Raw genomic sequence first — 15,688 nt, forward strand, 5'->3', positions numbered from 1 at the left:
TGAAAAAACCCATTGGAAATCACAGGAGGTCGTTATTCGTCACACAGCAACTTAACACTCGAAAGCTACTGAAATATACAAGGCAAGTACCAATACAAATTAACATAAATAAAATAATGTATTTGTCCCAAAAAGCAATTAATTGGTTATTGCTGCCGGAGCGCTGCAATGACGTCAGCTTCCCTCTGGTGAACAGATAGCATTGCAGCGCCCTGGAAGCAACTAAAAAGTTTTAACACTTTGGTCGTCTACATAAATAAAATATTTGTCCCAGAAAAGTAATTTAATTGGTTATTGCTGCCAGAGCGCTGCAATGACGTCAGCTTCCCTCTTGTGGACAGATAGCATTGCAGCGCCCTGGAAGCAACTAAAAAGTTTTAACACTTTGGTCGTCTACATTAATAAAATATTTGTCCCAGAAAAGTAATTTAATTGGTTATTGTTGCCGGAGCGCTGCAATGACGTCAGCTTCCCTCTTGTGGACAGATAGCATTGCAGCGCCCTGGAAGCAACTAAAAAGTTTTAACACTTTGGTCGTCTACATTAATAAAATATTTGTCCCAGAAAAGTAATTTAATTGGTTATTGCTGCCGGAGCGCTGCAATGACGTCAGCTTCCCTCTGGTGGACAGATAGCATTGCAGCGCCCTGGAAGCAACTAAAAAGTTTTAACACTTTGGTCGTCTACATAAATAAAATATTTGTCCCAGAAAAGTAATTTAATTGGTTATTGCTGCCGGTGCGCTGCAATGACGTCAGCTTCCCTCTGGTGAACAGATAGCATTGCAGCGCCCTGGAAGCAACTAAAAAGTTGAACACTTTGGTCGTCCACATAAATAAAATATTTGTCCCAGAAAAGCAATTAATTGGTTATTGTTGCCGGAGCGCTGCAATGACGTCAGCTTCCCTCTTGTGGACAGATAGCATTGCAGCGCCCTGCAAGTAAAATGTTTAACACTTTGGTCGTCCACACTTGAGTGGTAATGTAATGGTAATTATGTACAAGTACTACCTCCTTAGTGAAGTACTTGGGTGTCCATGTTTTGTTTTCAGAAGTCCTCTGCCTCTCCTCTTGCCTCTGCTGCTCCTCCAGTTGATGTTTGTACTCTGTCGCCTCATCCATGTTGCCGTCTTTCAGGGCTTTGGTCACATGTTGCCATAACCGCCTCCAAAAAAAACATATCCAGTGTCACTCCGATGCCTCCAAACATGGGCATTTGCAGCCCTGACGTTTAGATACGCTCACAGGAAGGATTCTTCTTATACAATGTAAACTTCTCCCCATTACTACAATGTATTTCTGTGTATTATTCTCACCTTGTGTACATTGGAGTAATCCATCATAGATAAGACATTGACTTCCCTGAGTGTATGTAAACGTCTTGAGTAGAACCGCACGACGATAACTTCTTACCTGGATTCGGTGCGTCCCTGTTTCTCCAACGGGCACATCTTCTTCCTGGTGACGGCGAGTTTGTTTGTGTCGATGACTTTGGTCTCCCCGCTGCTGTAGGTGAACTCCAACGTACCGTTCCACTCGCCCTGGGCTTTGCACACGATGGTGTTGGTCGGGTTGTGTTTCACCTCTGCTGTTACTCTGATGTGAGGAAACATGTTTTTTTTTTTTTTTTAGTAAAAACTTCCTGTCTTCATCAAGGGGATGGAGATCACTTGCTTGGTTAGTCAACATGTGTCACAATGAGGACGCAATAGACATATAACACTTTATATAGGACATACCTGGGAGGCTGAATAGGCAAATTTAATATCATATAATCTAATAAAATTTAATATAATATAAGATAATTTAATCTAAGATAATATAATTTAATATAATCTAAGATAATATAATATCTAAGATAATATAATTTAATATAAGATAATATCTAATATATAATCTAAGATAATTTAATGTAATCTAAGATAATTTAATATAATCTAACATAATTTAATATAATGTAATATAATCTAAGATAATATAATTTAATATAATATAATCTAAGATAATATCTAATATAATATCATCAATATAATCTAAGATAATATAATCTAATATAATATCATCTAAGATAATATAATTTAATATAATCTAAGATAATATGATCTAAGATTATATAATCTAAGAATGTAATCTAAGATAATTTAATATAATCTAACATAATTTAATATAATTTAATTTAATATAATCTAAGATAATATAAGATAATATAATATCATCTAAGATAATATAATTTAATATAATCTAAGATAATATGATCTAAGATTATATAATCTAAGAATGTAATCTAAGATAATTTAATATAATCTAACATGATTTAATATAATTTAATTTAATATAATCTAAGATAATATAATATCATCTAAGATAATATAATTTAATAAGATAATATCTAATATATAATCTAAGATAATTTAATATAATCTAAGATAATGTAATCTAAGATAATTTAATATAATCTAACATAATTTAATATAATGTAATATAATCTAAGATAATATAATTTAATATAATATAATCTAAGATAATATCATCTAATATAATCTAAGATAATATAATCTAATATAATATCATCTAAGATAATATAATTTAATATAATCTAAGATAATATGATCTAAGATTATATAATCTAAGAATGTAATCTAAGATAATTTAATATAATCTAACATAATTTAATATAATTTAATTTAATATAATCTAAGATAATATAAGATAATATAATATCATCTAAGATAATATAATTTAATATAATATAATCTAAGATAATATAATCTAAGATAATGTAATCTAAGATAATATATAATCTAAGATTATATAATCTAAGATAATATATTCTTATATGATATAATCTAAGATAAATATAATATAATTAAATATAAAGATATCAAGCAAGTTCACCGAGCTCCTGATCTAATTCCACATCAATGAATGTAGTCCAGTCAGAAACCTTCGGCGACGTCTTACCTCGTCTCTTCGTGGTTCATCTCAGTCAGTATGCATTCATATTTTGTGTTTACATTTTGGCATACAGTCGCCCCTCGCTACTTCACTGTTCAAACATCCTGACCTCATTAGCGTGGTTACTAGTATTTTGTTGTTGAATATGGTCTATCACTGATATTAGTTTTTTTTTAATGTGAAACTACTTAATCTTTAGTCTGAATTAAGCCTGTAGGGGTGTTATTTCATGTCGACAGGGCTCTAATAATGTTACAACCTAAGATCCCAAACACACACTCACCTGTGTACTTTGCCGCCGTAGAAAGGTTTGGTGTGGAAGGTGACGGCGGCCGAGTAGCCGCTCTTGGCACAATTGATGGAGACTTTGCCCCCCAGTTCCACCCAGGGCACAGTCAGGATGGAGCGGGCGTAGGCGGACGGCAGCGAGAAGACGTACTCCTCCTCGTGCTCCAGGAGGGACAGAACGCCTGGGAGAAGGAAGGTGAACAAACAGCTGAGTCAGTACTTTACTATAATTTCAATGTGTAGTTATATTTTAAGGCAAAAAAAATCAGGCTGCTAATTAAGATTTTTTTGTCTTGCTTTCGGTGTCACTAAATAAATCAAGGTAATGTGGTTGCACACCTACCATGTTTACAGTGTTTCTTTGAAAAAAAATCAATTTATAAAAATTGAGAAAATCTAACAAATCATATTTAACGATGAAAATTCATAGTCCAAGATAGGCCTAGTTAACTTTTTATACTTGTCTAACAAGATTGTTTAAAAATGACCATCTACCAACACAAATTTAAAATGGAGTGCTGCAGTGACGTCAGCCTCCCTGTGGGCTCTGGGTCCTCTGGCTCTCTCTAGTGGATAATAACAGCATTGCAGTACCATGCACTTTTTCTAGTTAACATAAGACACTCATAAGACAACTTTCAATTTAAAAAGCCTGGCAAATTTTGGCGTAAGTTTTTAACATTAATTTGAAAAAAAAAAAAAAACGCTAATTTATCTTCCAACACAACATAAAAACCAGGGTATGTGCAGATGCTACATATACATAGTTCCGCCCATATTGTGATATACATCTTACATATGAATCCTACAAAAACATACTATTGAAGGGTTTAAATGACTTAAAGAATGCTAATAATCTTAAAATGCTAACACCTCGCATAATAGCGCCAAGTGCTTCTCTCTAAATATGGTAAAAATGCTAGTATAATTAATTGCATGCTGGGTGTTAGCATGCCAACATGCTAATGTTGCCATGCTAATAATGAAAATTGCAAAAAAAGCCGTGTTAGCAAAGCTAACATGTCATTGTTAGCATGTTAACACCGAGCAAAATAGTGCCTAAAAATGCTACTATGCTAACGTTAGCATGCTAGAAATGCTAGCACCTAGCATGATCGTGCTTAGCGTTCATATAACCATCTACCCATAAAAACGGCTAAAAATGCTACTATGCTAATGTTAGCATGCTAACACCTAGCATGATAGTGCTTAGCGTTCATATAACCATTTACCCATAAAAACGGCAAAAAGATGCTACTATGCTAATGGTTGCATGATATTGCTAAATGTTTAAATATGACTACACATGAAAGTGGCAAAAAAATGGTAACATTAGCATGTTAACACATAGCATGACGATAACTCCTGTAGAAATGCTAACACCCAGCATGACAGCGTGTCTGCGTAAGTTCATATTGATGAAAAATGCAAAAAGAAAAAGCTAGTATGCTAATGTTAGCAATGCTAACATGTCATTGTTAGCATGTTAACACCGAGCATAATAGTGCCTAGGTATGAAAATGGCTAAAAATGCTGCTATGCTAATGTTAGCATGATAGAAATGCTAACACCTAGCATGATAGTGCTTAGCGTTCATATAACCATCTACCCATAAAAACGGCTAAAAATGCTACTATGCTAATGTTAGCATGCTAACACCTAGCATGATAGTGCTTAGCGTTCATATAACAATTTACCCATAAAAACGGCAAAAAAAATGCTACTATGCTAATGGTTGCATGTTAACATCTAATATGATATTGCTAAGTGTTTATATATGGCTCTACACATGAAAGTAGCAAAAAAATGGTAACATTAGCATGTTAACACCTAGCATGATGATAACTCCTGTAGAAATGATGAAAATTGCAAAAAGAATCCTAGTGTGCTCATGTTAGCAATGCTAACATGTCATTGTTAGCATAATAGTGCCTACCTATGAAAATGGCTAAAAATGCTGCTATGCTAATGTTAGCATGATAGAAATGCTAACATGCCAATGTTAGCATGCTAACACCTAGCATGATAGTGCTTAGCATTCATATAACCATCTACCCATAAAAACGGCTAAAAATGCTACTATGCTAATGTTAGCATGCTAACACCTAGCATGATAGTGCTTAGCGTTCATATAACCATTTACCCATAAAAACGGCAAAAAGATGCTACTATGCTAATGGTTGCATGTTAACATCTAACATGATATTGCTAAATGTTTAAATATGACTACACATGAAAGTGGCAAAAAAATGGTAACATTAGCATGTTAACACCTAGCATGACGATAACTCCTGTAGAAATGCTAACACCCAGCATGACAGCGTGTCTGCGTAAGTTCATATTGATGAAAATTGCAAAAAGAAAAAGCTAGTATGCTCATGTTAGCAATGCTAACATGTCATTGTAAGCATGTTAACGCCGAGCATAATAGTGCCTAGGTATGAAAATGGCTAAAAATGCTGCTATGCTAATGTTAGCATGATAGAAATGCTAACATGCTAACACCTAGCATGATGGTGCTTAGCGTTCATATAACCATCTACCCATAAAAACGGCTAAAAATGCTACTATGCTAATGTTAGCATGCTAACACCTAGCATGATAGTGCTTAGCGTTCATATAACAATTTACCCATAAAAACGGCAAAAAAATGCTACTATGCTAATGGTTGCATGTTAACATCTAACATGATATTGCTAAATGTTTAAATATGGCTCTACAAATGAAAGTGGCAAAAAAATGGTAACATTAGCATGTTAACACCTAGCATGATGATAACTCCTGTAGAAATGCTAACACCCAGCATGACAGCGTGTCTGCAAAAGTTCATATTGATGAAAATTGCAAAAAGAAAAAGCTAGCATGCTAACATGACATTGTTAGCACGTTAACACCGAGCATAATAGTGCCTAGGTATGAAAATGAGTAAAAATGCTGCTATGCTAATGTTAGCATGATAGAAATGCTAACATGCCAATATTAGCATGCTAACACCTGGCATGATTGCATGTTAACATCTAATATGATATTGCTAAGTGTTTATATATGGCTCTACACATGAAAGCAGCAAAAAAAAATTGCTAACATTAGCATGTTAACACCTAGCATGATGCTAACTCCTGTAGAAATGCTAACACCCAGCATGACAGCGTGTCTGCGTAAGTTCATATAGATGAAAATTGCAAAAAGAATAAGCTAGTATGCTCATGTTACAAATGCTAACATGCCATTGTTAGCATGTTAACACCTAGCATGACGCTAACTCCTGTAGAAAATGTGTTTATATATTTTTTAGAATTAATAGTATTCTTCCCAAATATCGTATCCTGAAAAATCTACACACAATTCAGCTTTGTAGCGTATTTTGCGGACCGACATTCATTCCAAGTGGAAATTCCTGGTCAGGAATGACTCACCTTCTCCGACCATGGACACTCCTATGGACATTCCCATGAACTTGCTCTTGGTCCACACGTGGGCGTTGACGCACACCCTCCTCTCCCAGCACTCGCAGTAAAAAGCTGAAACTGGCGGATGATGGGACACCTGCTCCGCCACAAAACGGACCCTGTATCCGCTTCCTGTTGTATCCCCAGCCTCTTGGGAATTGTTGGTTCCCCGGCCCGGTTCCCGGGATGATCCCTGGTTTGCTTTGACTTTATCACGAGGGACCTGCCAGGAGCAGTGGAAGGTCTCCCCCAGCACGGGGTTGTAGGGCTTCTTGGCAACCGCCCCCTTGCGTCCTTCATGGAAGGACGTCAGGTAGTATTCCACAAAGCGGACTATGCGCTCCTCGGCCGTAGCTCCGGCTGTGATTGACAGGAACAAGTCCGGATGGGCCATGAAGTTGGCATACATCTCCAGCAGGGAGCGCTTTTCCAGAATAAAAGTCGGCAGCACCACCTAGGAAACCCAAAAAAGGAAATTAACACTAAACTGAACTTCCTGAAGGACATTTAAAGGTCAGTGCTTCCCAGCCTCACCCGTGTGAGATCCATGCCCAGTTTGAGCTGGGAAAGCAAGTGGAGGATGACGCTCCTCTGGTCGTCCAGGACCCCCAGGTCCTCCTCCTCGTTGTCCTCCGTGTCCGTCACCTCCTCGCTGGGGCTGATGTCTGCCAGCCCAGCTTGGTTCTGCCCACATCAAAGTCAAATCAGATCAGGACTGTCTGTGAATGGAGTGTGTCGTTACAACGGCGTACAGCAGGTGGCAGCAGTGGCTTCATACGTCGTACTGCGTCACAAGCTCAACGCAATTATTTATTACAGCCACTAGGTGTCGCCAAAATACAACTACTACATCATGTCTTATATAAGTCGCAGTATTATTGTATGGTCATACCACCTCGTACTTCGGTACGTGACAAAAAATTAAAAATAATAATAAAAACTAATGAAAAAAAATGTAATAAAAAATTAAAAAACAACTTAAACTATATTATGAAAGCAGGAAGTGAACAAATGTAACAGTTACTGATTGTAAAAGTACCAAATGGAGGGGTAGGATTTAATAAGCTTTGCTTCTTCCTACTCCTTTTGGACATACGTGACAAAAATAATAATAATAATAAAAACTAATAAAAAATTTAAAACAAATTCAAAATAAAAAACAACTTAAATTATATTAAGAAAACAGGAAGTGAACAAATGTAACAGTTACTGATTGTAAAAGTACAAGATGGAGGGGTAGGATTTAATAAGCTTTGCTTCTTCCTACTCCTTTTGGACATACGTGACAAAAATAATAATAATAATAAAAACTAATAAAAAATTTAAAACAAATTCAAAATAAAAAACAACTTAAACTATATTAGAAAAGCAGGAAGTGAACAAATGTTACAGTTACTGATTATAAAAGTAAAAAAATTGTGAATTTTTTTTTTTAAATTAAATTAAAAAAATTAAATATTTAAAAATAAAAAATAACAAAATAAAAAAACTTAAACTATATTATGAAAGCAGGAAGTGAACAAATGTACCAGTTATTGATTGTAAAAGTACCAGATGGACGTGTAGAATTTAATAAGCTTTGCTTCTTCCTACTCCTTTTGGACATACGTGACAAAAAATAAAAAAATAATAATCCTAATAAAAATTTATAAAAAAAAATAAAAATTCTAAATAAAAGAACAACTTAAACTATATTAGAAAAGCAGGAAGTGAACAAATGTTACAGTTACTGATTATAAAAGTAAAAAAATTGTGAAAAAAAATTAAAAATTAAATTAAAAAAAATTAAATATTTAAAAATAAAAAAATAACAAAATAAAAAAACTTAAACTATATTATGAAAGCAGGAAGTGAACAAATGTAACAGTTACTGATTGTAAAAGTACCAGATGGAGGGGTAGGATTTAATAAGCTTTGCTTCTTCCTACTCCTCTTTGGACATGTGGAACTGTGAACTGATTATGGGATGCATTCAATTGTAATCTGATGCATGTTCAAATGAAATAAAACCATTACCATTGTCGGAAAATGAAGCTTTTTTGTTAAAATATGTCTGTTTGATAGTTTTCTTGTCAATAACAAACCCTGACCACCTTTTCACTGCCGCTTATTCATCCACTTTCAGCATCTCGTAGTAGAAACAAATATTCCGCTTTGAGTATCCTTGTTTTTTTGTTTGTTTTTTCAGCCTTGACAGGACATAGCTGGTCAAAGCCGAATGAAGACGTGTGCTTTGTTTGGTTTCCCCAGCAGCATTCATCTCATGATGGTTACAGTTGTGGCTGCCTTTGATATCTCCTGCAATAGCTTGGCAGGGACCGTGAACAAAAAAATAAATAAAAATAAAAGAGTCTAATGTATAATGCACAAAGTGCTCTCTCTAGCCTTTGGGCCACAAAAACTCTCTCTGCTCCCACTCATCCTCCACTGGTTCGCTTTGTGCCATAAGACATCTTATTTTAACGACAATGCAGCTGGAAATAGACACACACACAAAAAAAAAAAAATCTGCAATCTGAAATTCCCCTTTTTACTGCTTAATTGCATGTAAGTGCAAGGAAGTGGAAAACGTCCACGCCACGAGCGCTTGTGCGTTACCTGAATATTTCATTCTATGCGAGCGCGGCACGTCATTCACATCACACATCGGCACGAAAGACAAGGACGGGTAGCACGTGTGCAGGAGTCCCATGAGCTGCTCGGGAGTTTTATTTATAGACGCGAGGAGGAGGAGGAGGAGGAGAGGAGGAAGCCGGTAGAAGAAGAACTCTTATGAGGTCGGTGGTTTTAATTAATTGAAAAGGGCTCTTGACTGCGACAGGAAATTGCCGTTGAGGAGGTCACGGCACTTCTGCTGGTAGTCATTCAATGATGACACTACAATAAAGTGCGGAATTTTAATGGAGGATAATTATCGTTTGTATTGTCGCTCAAACATGCTTAATAATGCTTTGAATATATTTTGCATAATCTCATAATTAAGGCGGGTCTATGCGAGATTTAACAGAATGATCATTGTGGTTGGACTCAACTGAAACGTTAAAAAAATAAGTGCCCACAAACGTGATACAAAGCTAGTATGCTCATATTAGCAATGCTAACATGTCATTGTTAGCATGTTAACACCGAGCATAATAATGCCTACCTATGAGAATGGCTAAAAAATGCTACCATGCTAATGTTGGCATGCCAGAAAAGCTAACATGCCAATGTTGGCATGCTAGAAATGCTAACATGCCAATGTTGGCATGCTAGAAATGCTAACATGCCAATGTTGGCGTGCTAGAAATGCTAACCTGACAATGTTGGCGTGCTAGAAATGCTAACCTGACAATGTTAGCGTGCTAGAAATGCTAACCTGACAATGTTAGCGTGCTAGAAATGCTAAACCTGGCAATGTTAGCGTGCTAGAAATGCGAAACCTGACAATGTTGGCATGCTATAAATGCTAACATGCCAATATTAGCATGCTAGAAATGCTAACCTGACAATGTTGGCATGCTAGAAATGCTAACCTGACAATGTTAGCGTGCTAGAAATGCTAACCTGACAATGTTAGCGTGCTAGAAATGCTGACCTGACAATGTTAGCGTGCTAGAAATGCTAACCTGACAATGTTAGCGTGCTAGAAATGCTAACCTGACAATGTTAGCGTGCTAGAAATGCTAACCTGACAATGTTAGCGTGCTAGAAATGCTAACCTGACAATGTTAGCGTGCTAGAAATGCTAACCTGACAATGTTAGCGTGCTAGAAATGCTAACCTGACAATGTTAGCGTGCTAGAAATGCTAACCTGACAATGTTAGCGTGCTAGAAATGCTAACCTGACAATGTTAGCGTGCCAGAAATACTGACCTGACAATGTTGGCATGCCAGAAATGCTAACATGCCAATGTTGGCATGCTATAAATGCTAACATGCCAATATTAGCAAGCTAGAAATGCTAACCTGATAATGTTGGCATGCTAGAAATGCTAACCTGACAATGTTAGTGTGCTAGAAATGCTAACCTGACAATGTTAGCGTGCTAGAAATGCTAACCTGACAATGTTAGCATGCCAGAAATACTGACCTGACAATGTTGGCATGCCAGAAATGCTAACATGCCAATGTTGGCATGCTATAAATGCTAACATGCCAATATTAGCATGCTAGAAATGCTAACCTGACAATGTTGGCATGCTAGAAATGCTAACCTGACAATGTTAGCGTGCTAGAAATGCTAACCTGACAATGTTAGCATGCTAGAAATGCTAACCTGACAATGTTGGCGTGCTAGAAATGCTAACCTGACAATGTTGGCGTGCTAGAAATGCTAACCTGACAATGTTGGCGTGCTAGAAATGCTAACCTGACAATGTTAGCGTGCTAGAAATGCTAACCTGACAATGTTAGCGTGCTAGAAATGCTAACCTGACAATGTTAGCGTGCTAGAAATGCTAACCTGACAATGTTAGCATGCCAGAAATACTGACCTGACAATGTTGGCATGCCAGAAATGCTAACATGCCAATGTTGGCATGCTATAAATGCTAACATGCCAATATTAGCATGCTAGAAATGCTAACCTGACAATGTTGGCATGCTAGAAATGCTAACCTGACAATGTTAGTGTGCTAGAAATGCTAACCTGACAATGTTAGCGTGCTAGAAATGCTGACCTGACAATGTTGGCATGCCAGAAATGCTAACATGCCAATATTAGCATGCTATAAATGCTAACATGCCAATATTAGCATGCTAGAAATGCTAACCTGCCAATGTTGGCATGCTAGAAATGCTAACCTGACAATGTTGGCATGCTAGAAATGCTAACATGCCAAAAAAAAGAAATGCTAACATGCCTATGTCAGCATACTAGAAATGCTAACATGCTAACATGCCAATGTCGGCATGCTAGAAATGCTAACATGCCAATGTCGGCATGCTAGAAATGCTAACATGCCAATGTTGGCATGCTAGAAATGCTAACCTGACAATGTTAGCATGCTAGAAATGCTAACATGCCAATGTTAGCATACTAGAAAAGTTGAGGAAGTTTCGTTGCACCAAAAGACAACAAGCCCCGGTGTTGATGCTAAACTTCCTGTTTCAGATGACCGGTACTGATAAACAAGTTTACCACATTAAGAGTTACCCCCCCCCCCCAATCCGCCTGATATATACACAACACCATAAAACCCACTAAGACACTACACAGAAGTGAATCACACACAAACACACACGTGCATATTAAAAACAATATTGCAAACACTCACGCTGCCTTGCTTGACCTGCACACAAGTGGATTTCATTTCCAAAAAGATCTAGAATAAAAACAAAAAGCACATCTTCACATCTTCCGTGGTAGTGAGCAGCTTCTCTGCCCACCTCCCACCCAAAACAAGGAGGTGCTAGTAAGTCCCAGTGACGTCTCCTCCTACTGCTTCCTCCTTTTGCCGTCTTTCCCCTACATGGATGTTACTTCACCCTCCTCCTCCTCCTCTTCCTCCTCACGTCGTCCCTGCCCTCCCACGTGCATCATCTTCTGACATATCTCCAGTGGGTATGATTTTGGGGGGGCTTGCCTTAAAGCAACAGTAAGGAACAATTGCCTGAGGGCTCCCCCTGCTGGTGAATTGGATTCTACTTTAAAGCCATAAGCTTAGGTTCATAATTGTTGGATATTATTTTTCACAAAAATATTATTCAAAAATAGAATCTATGTAAATAAAATAGATAACATAATCCATCTAACATTAAAATTCTATATTTTTTCATATAAAGTTCCAAAATTATTATATACGCTTCATCAATGCTTCTCCTATTCATTCATATTTCATATCATCCACTCCCTCATATTCCTTTTCAACTCCAATTCTCTTTCATTCATCCATCTTGTTTTCCTCCCTCCTATGCTGGAACACGTCATCTTTTTCCTTGTTATGGTTTCCTTTATCCCCCCCCCTCCCTCCTTTCCTTCCTCTCCTCACTCCTGCTCCCTAGTTACATCATCATCATCATCTCCTCACCACCCTGCCTGCTCCGTCTTCCGCATTCATTCACATTCGACGAATATTTCACATTTCATTCTTTTACTGTGAGCCTTTCTGACGATGCATCAGTGGTGTCCAATATGCGGCCCGTGGACCACTAATTAAAATACACTGAAAATTATTTTTTTTTGTTTTCCTAGTTAAAACACTTGCGGTTTAAAGTACAATATTTATTAATAAACACAGCAATTATACCATTATAGTAGTAACGCAGTAGTGTATTTTGAAAGTATTCTGTAGCATAAAGCGTCTCATATACTTTGTATCGTACGATTTGGGTGCCTAATTGCATCACAAGTTCAACCTAATGAATTATTATGGCCACTAGGTGTCGCCAAAAATAGCAATATGTATATTTTGAAGCTGCACAGTGGACAAGCGGTTAAACGCAGGCCTCACAGCTAGGAAACCCGAGTGTGGAGTTTGCATGTTCTCCCCTTGCATGCGTTTCTCCGGGTACTCCGGTTTCCTCCCACATTCTAAAAACATGCTAAGTTAATTAGCGACTCCAAATTGTGAAATGAATGTGAGTGTGAATGGTTGTTTGTCTATATGTGCCCTGTGACTGGCTGGCCACCAGTTCCAGGGTGTACCCCGCCTCTCGCTTGAAGACAGCTGGGATAGGCTCCAGCACCCTCCACGACCGTCGTGAGGATAAGCGGTAGAAAATGAATAAAAGAATGAATCATCAGAGTGTTAAGTTGCTGTGTGATGAATTTAGTGCTGTTAGTCATGTGATCTTTGAAAAATGACCCTCGTGAGGATAAGCGGTAGAAAACGAACGAATGAATGAATGAGTGAATCATTTGAGTGTTAAGTTGCTGTGTGATGAATTTAGTACTGTTAGTAATGTGATCTTTGAAAAATGACCCTCGTGAGGATAAGCGGTAGAAAATGAATGAATATATATTTTGATACTTCCATCCATCCACTCACAGGTGACAAAGCATAATATCTAATAATATATTAATTCATTTTAGTTTTAGCACACTCACACACCGATCACATGGATAAACTTGTGAAAAAAAAATGGCATCTCACCTCCGCCCCGTGTGATAGGCTCCTTTCCCTGAGGCCTGGCGAGGGTTCAGCCAAGCGCAGAGGAGTCAGGTCGCCGTTCTTCAGCTGCTGCCCTGATGGTGACTTTAATACCGTCCACACGGGATTGCCCTCTTGGAAAAAAACAAAAAAAAAGCAAGTGTCAAAGCCCAAACCCATCAAAGTGAAAGGTGATAATTGATTTGTGTGCATCGACGACAGATTGGCTGGGCTTGACATTGACAAGGACGATGGAGACCCTCACACTCGCATCGCATTAGATTCACTCCTGACAGCCAATATTAGATTTCATTCATTTGAAGAAAGGCGGCGATGCCACTGACGGGCGAGACGCCAGGAAATTGTGTGTGTGTGTGTGTGTGTGAGAGAGAGAGAGAGAGATATCAGGCACTGCTTCTTCACTGACTTCAGGTCAGATGAAGAGAAAAAGGCCAGAATGATCATTTACATTGTCTCCAGCTCGTAATAAATATGAGCAAATACCACACTGGAAGAGTCCATTTATACTAGGAATGTCCAAAGTGTGACGTATTAGAATTAAACCAAAAAAAAAAATTAGAAAATGCAAAAAAAAATATGGCAAATAGGGGAAGCTGAATAAATAATACAAAGTAATTAGTGCGACTTGTGTATGTTTTTTTCTACCTAATTATGCATTTTTGGCCTTGTGCGACTTATGTATGTTTTTTTTCCTAATTATGCATTTTTTGCCCAGTGCGACTTATGTATGTTTTTTTTTTGTCTAATTATGCATTTTTGGCCTTGTGCGACTTATGTATGTTTTTTTTCCTAGTTATGCATTTTTTGCCCAGTGCGACTTATGTATGTTTTTTTTTTGTCTAATTATGCATTTTTGGCCTTGTGCGACTTATGTATGTTTTTTTTCCTAATTATGCATTTTTTGCCCAGTGCGACTTATGTATGTTTTTTTTTGTCTAATTATGCATTTTTGGCCTTGTGCGACTTATACTCCAGTGTGACTTATGTATGTTTTTTTTTTTCTAATTATGCATTTTTTGCCTTGTGCGACTTGTACTCCAGTGTGACTTATGTTTTTTTTTTTTTACCTAATTATGCATTTTTGGCCTTGTGCGACTTATGTATGTTTTTTTTCCTAATTATGCATTTTTTGCCCAGTGCGACTTATGTATGTTTTTTTTTGTCTAATTATGCATTTTTGGCCTTGTGCGACTTATGTATGTTTTTTTTCCTAATTATGCATTTTTTGCCCAGTGCGACTTATGTATGTTTTTTTTTGTCTAATTATGCATTTTTGGCCTTGTGCGACTTATACTCCAGTGTGACTTATGTATGTTTTTTTTTTTCTAATTATGCATTTTTTGCCTTGTGCGACTTGTACTCCAGTGTGACTTATGTTTTTTTTTTTTTACCTAATTATGCATTTTTGGCCTTGTGCGACTTATGTATGTTTTTTTTCCTAATTATGCATTTTTTGCCCAGTGCGACTTATGTATGTTTTTTTTTGTCTAATTATGCATTTTTGGCCTTGTGCGACTTATGTATGTTTTTTTTCCTAATTATGCATTTTTTGCCCAGTGCGACTTATGTATGGTTTTTTTTGTCTAATTATGCATTTTTGGCCTTGTGCGACTTATACTCCAGTGTGACTTATGTATGTTTTTTTTACCTAATTATGCATTTTTGGCCTTGTGCGACTTATGTATGTTTTTTTTCTACCGAATTATACATTTTTGGCCTTGTGTGACTTATACTCTGGTGCGACTTATGTATGTTTTTTTCTACCTAATTATGGCCTTGTGCGACTTATACTCCGGTGTGACTTACGTATGTTTTTTTCTACCTAATTATGCATTTTTGGCCTTGAGCGACTTATATTCCAGTGCGACTTATGTATTTTTTTTTTTTAAACCTAATCATGC

General features: G+C 37.0%; 1 protein-coding gene across 2 annotated transcripts in view; it reads right to left on the reverse strand.

Moving 5' to 3' along the window:
- Positions 1-15,688, reverse strand: part of LOC131101348 (oxysterol-binding protein-related protein 10) — a 69,714-nt gene that overhangs the window by 1,242 nt on the left and 52,784 nt on the right. The window contains exons 7-13 of one of the 2 annotated variants that reach the window (XM_058046356.2): positions 13,770-13,900; positions 11,952-11,999; positions 7,227-7,376; positions 6,660-7,146; positions 3,239-3,425; positions 1,414-1,596; positions 1,012-1,165 (exon numbers count right to left, since the gene is read on the reverse strand). In XM_058046356.2, the coding sequence (XP_057902339.2) occupies positions 1,012-1,165; positions 1,414-1,596; positions 3,239-3,425; positions 6,660-7,146; positions 7,227-7,376; positions 11,952-11,999; positions 13,770-13,900 (1,340 nt within the window). The remainder of the gene's footprint in view (positions 1-1,011; positions 1,166-1,413; positions 1,597-3,238; positions 3,426-6,659; positions 7,147-7,226; positions 7,377-11,951; positions 12,000-13,769; positions 13,901-15,688) is intronic. The other variant, XM_058046357.2, reaches the window with a different exon arrangement.

The sequence above is a fragment of the Doryrhamphus excisus genome, linkage group LG7 (assembly GCF_037039965.1).
Source record: "Doryrhamphus excisus strain RoL-2023G ecotype Guam linkage group LG7, RoL_Dexc_Guam_v1.1, whole genome shotgun sequence".
NCBI classification, from domain to species: Eukaryota; Metazoa; Chordata; class Actinopteri; order Syngnathiformes; family Syngnathidae; genus Doryrhamphus; species Doryrhamphus excisus.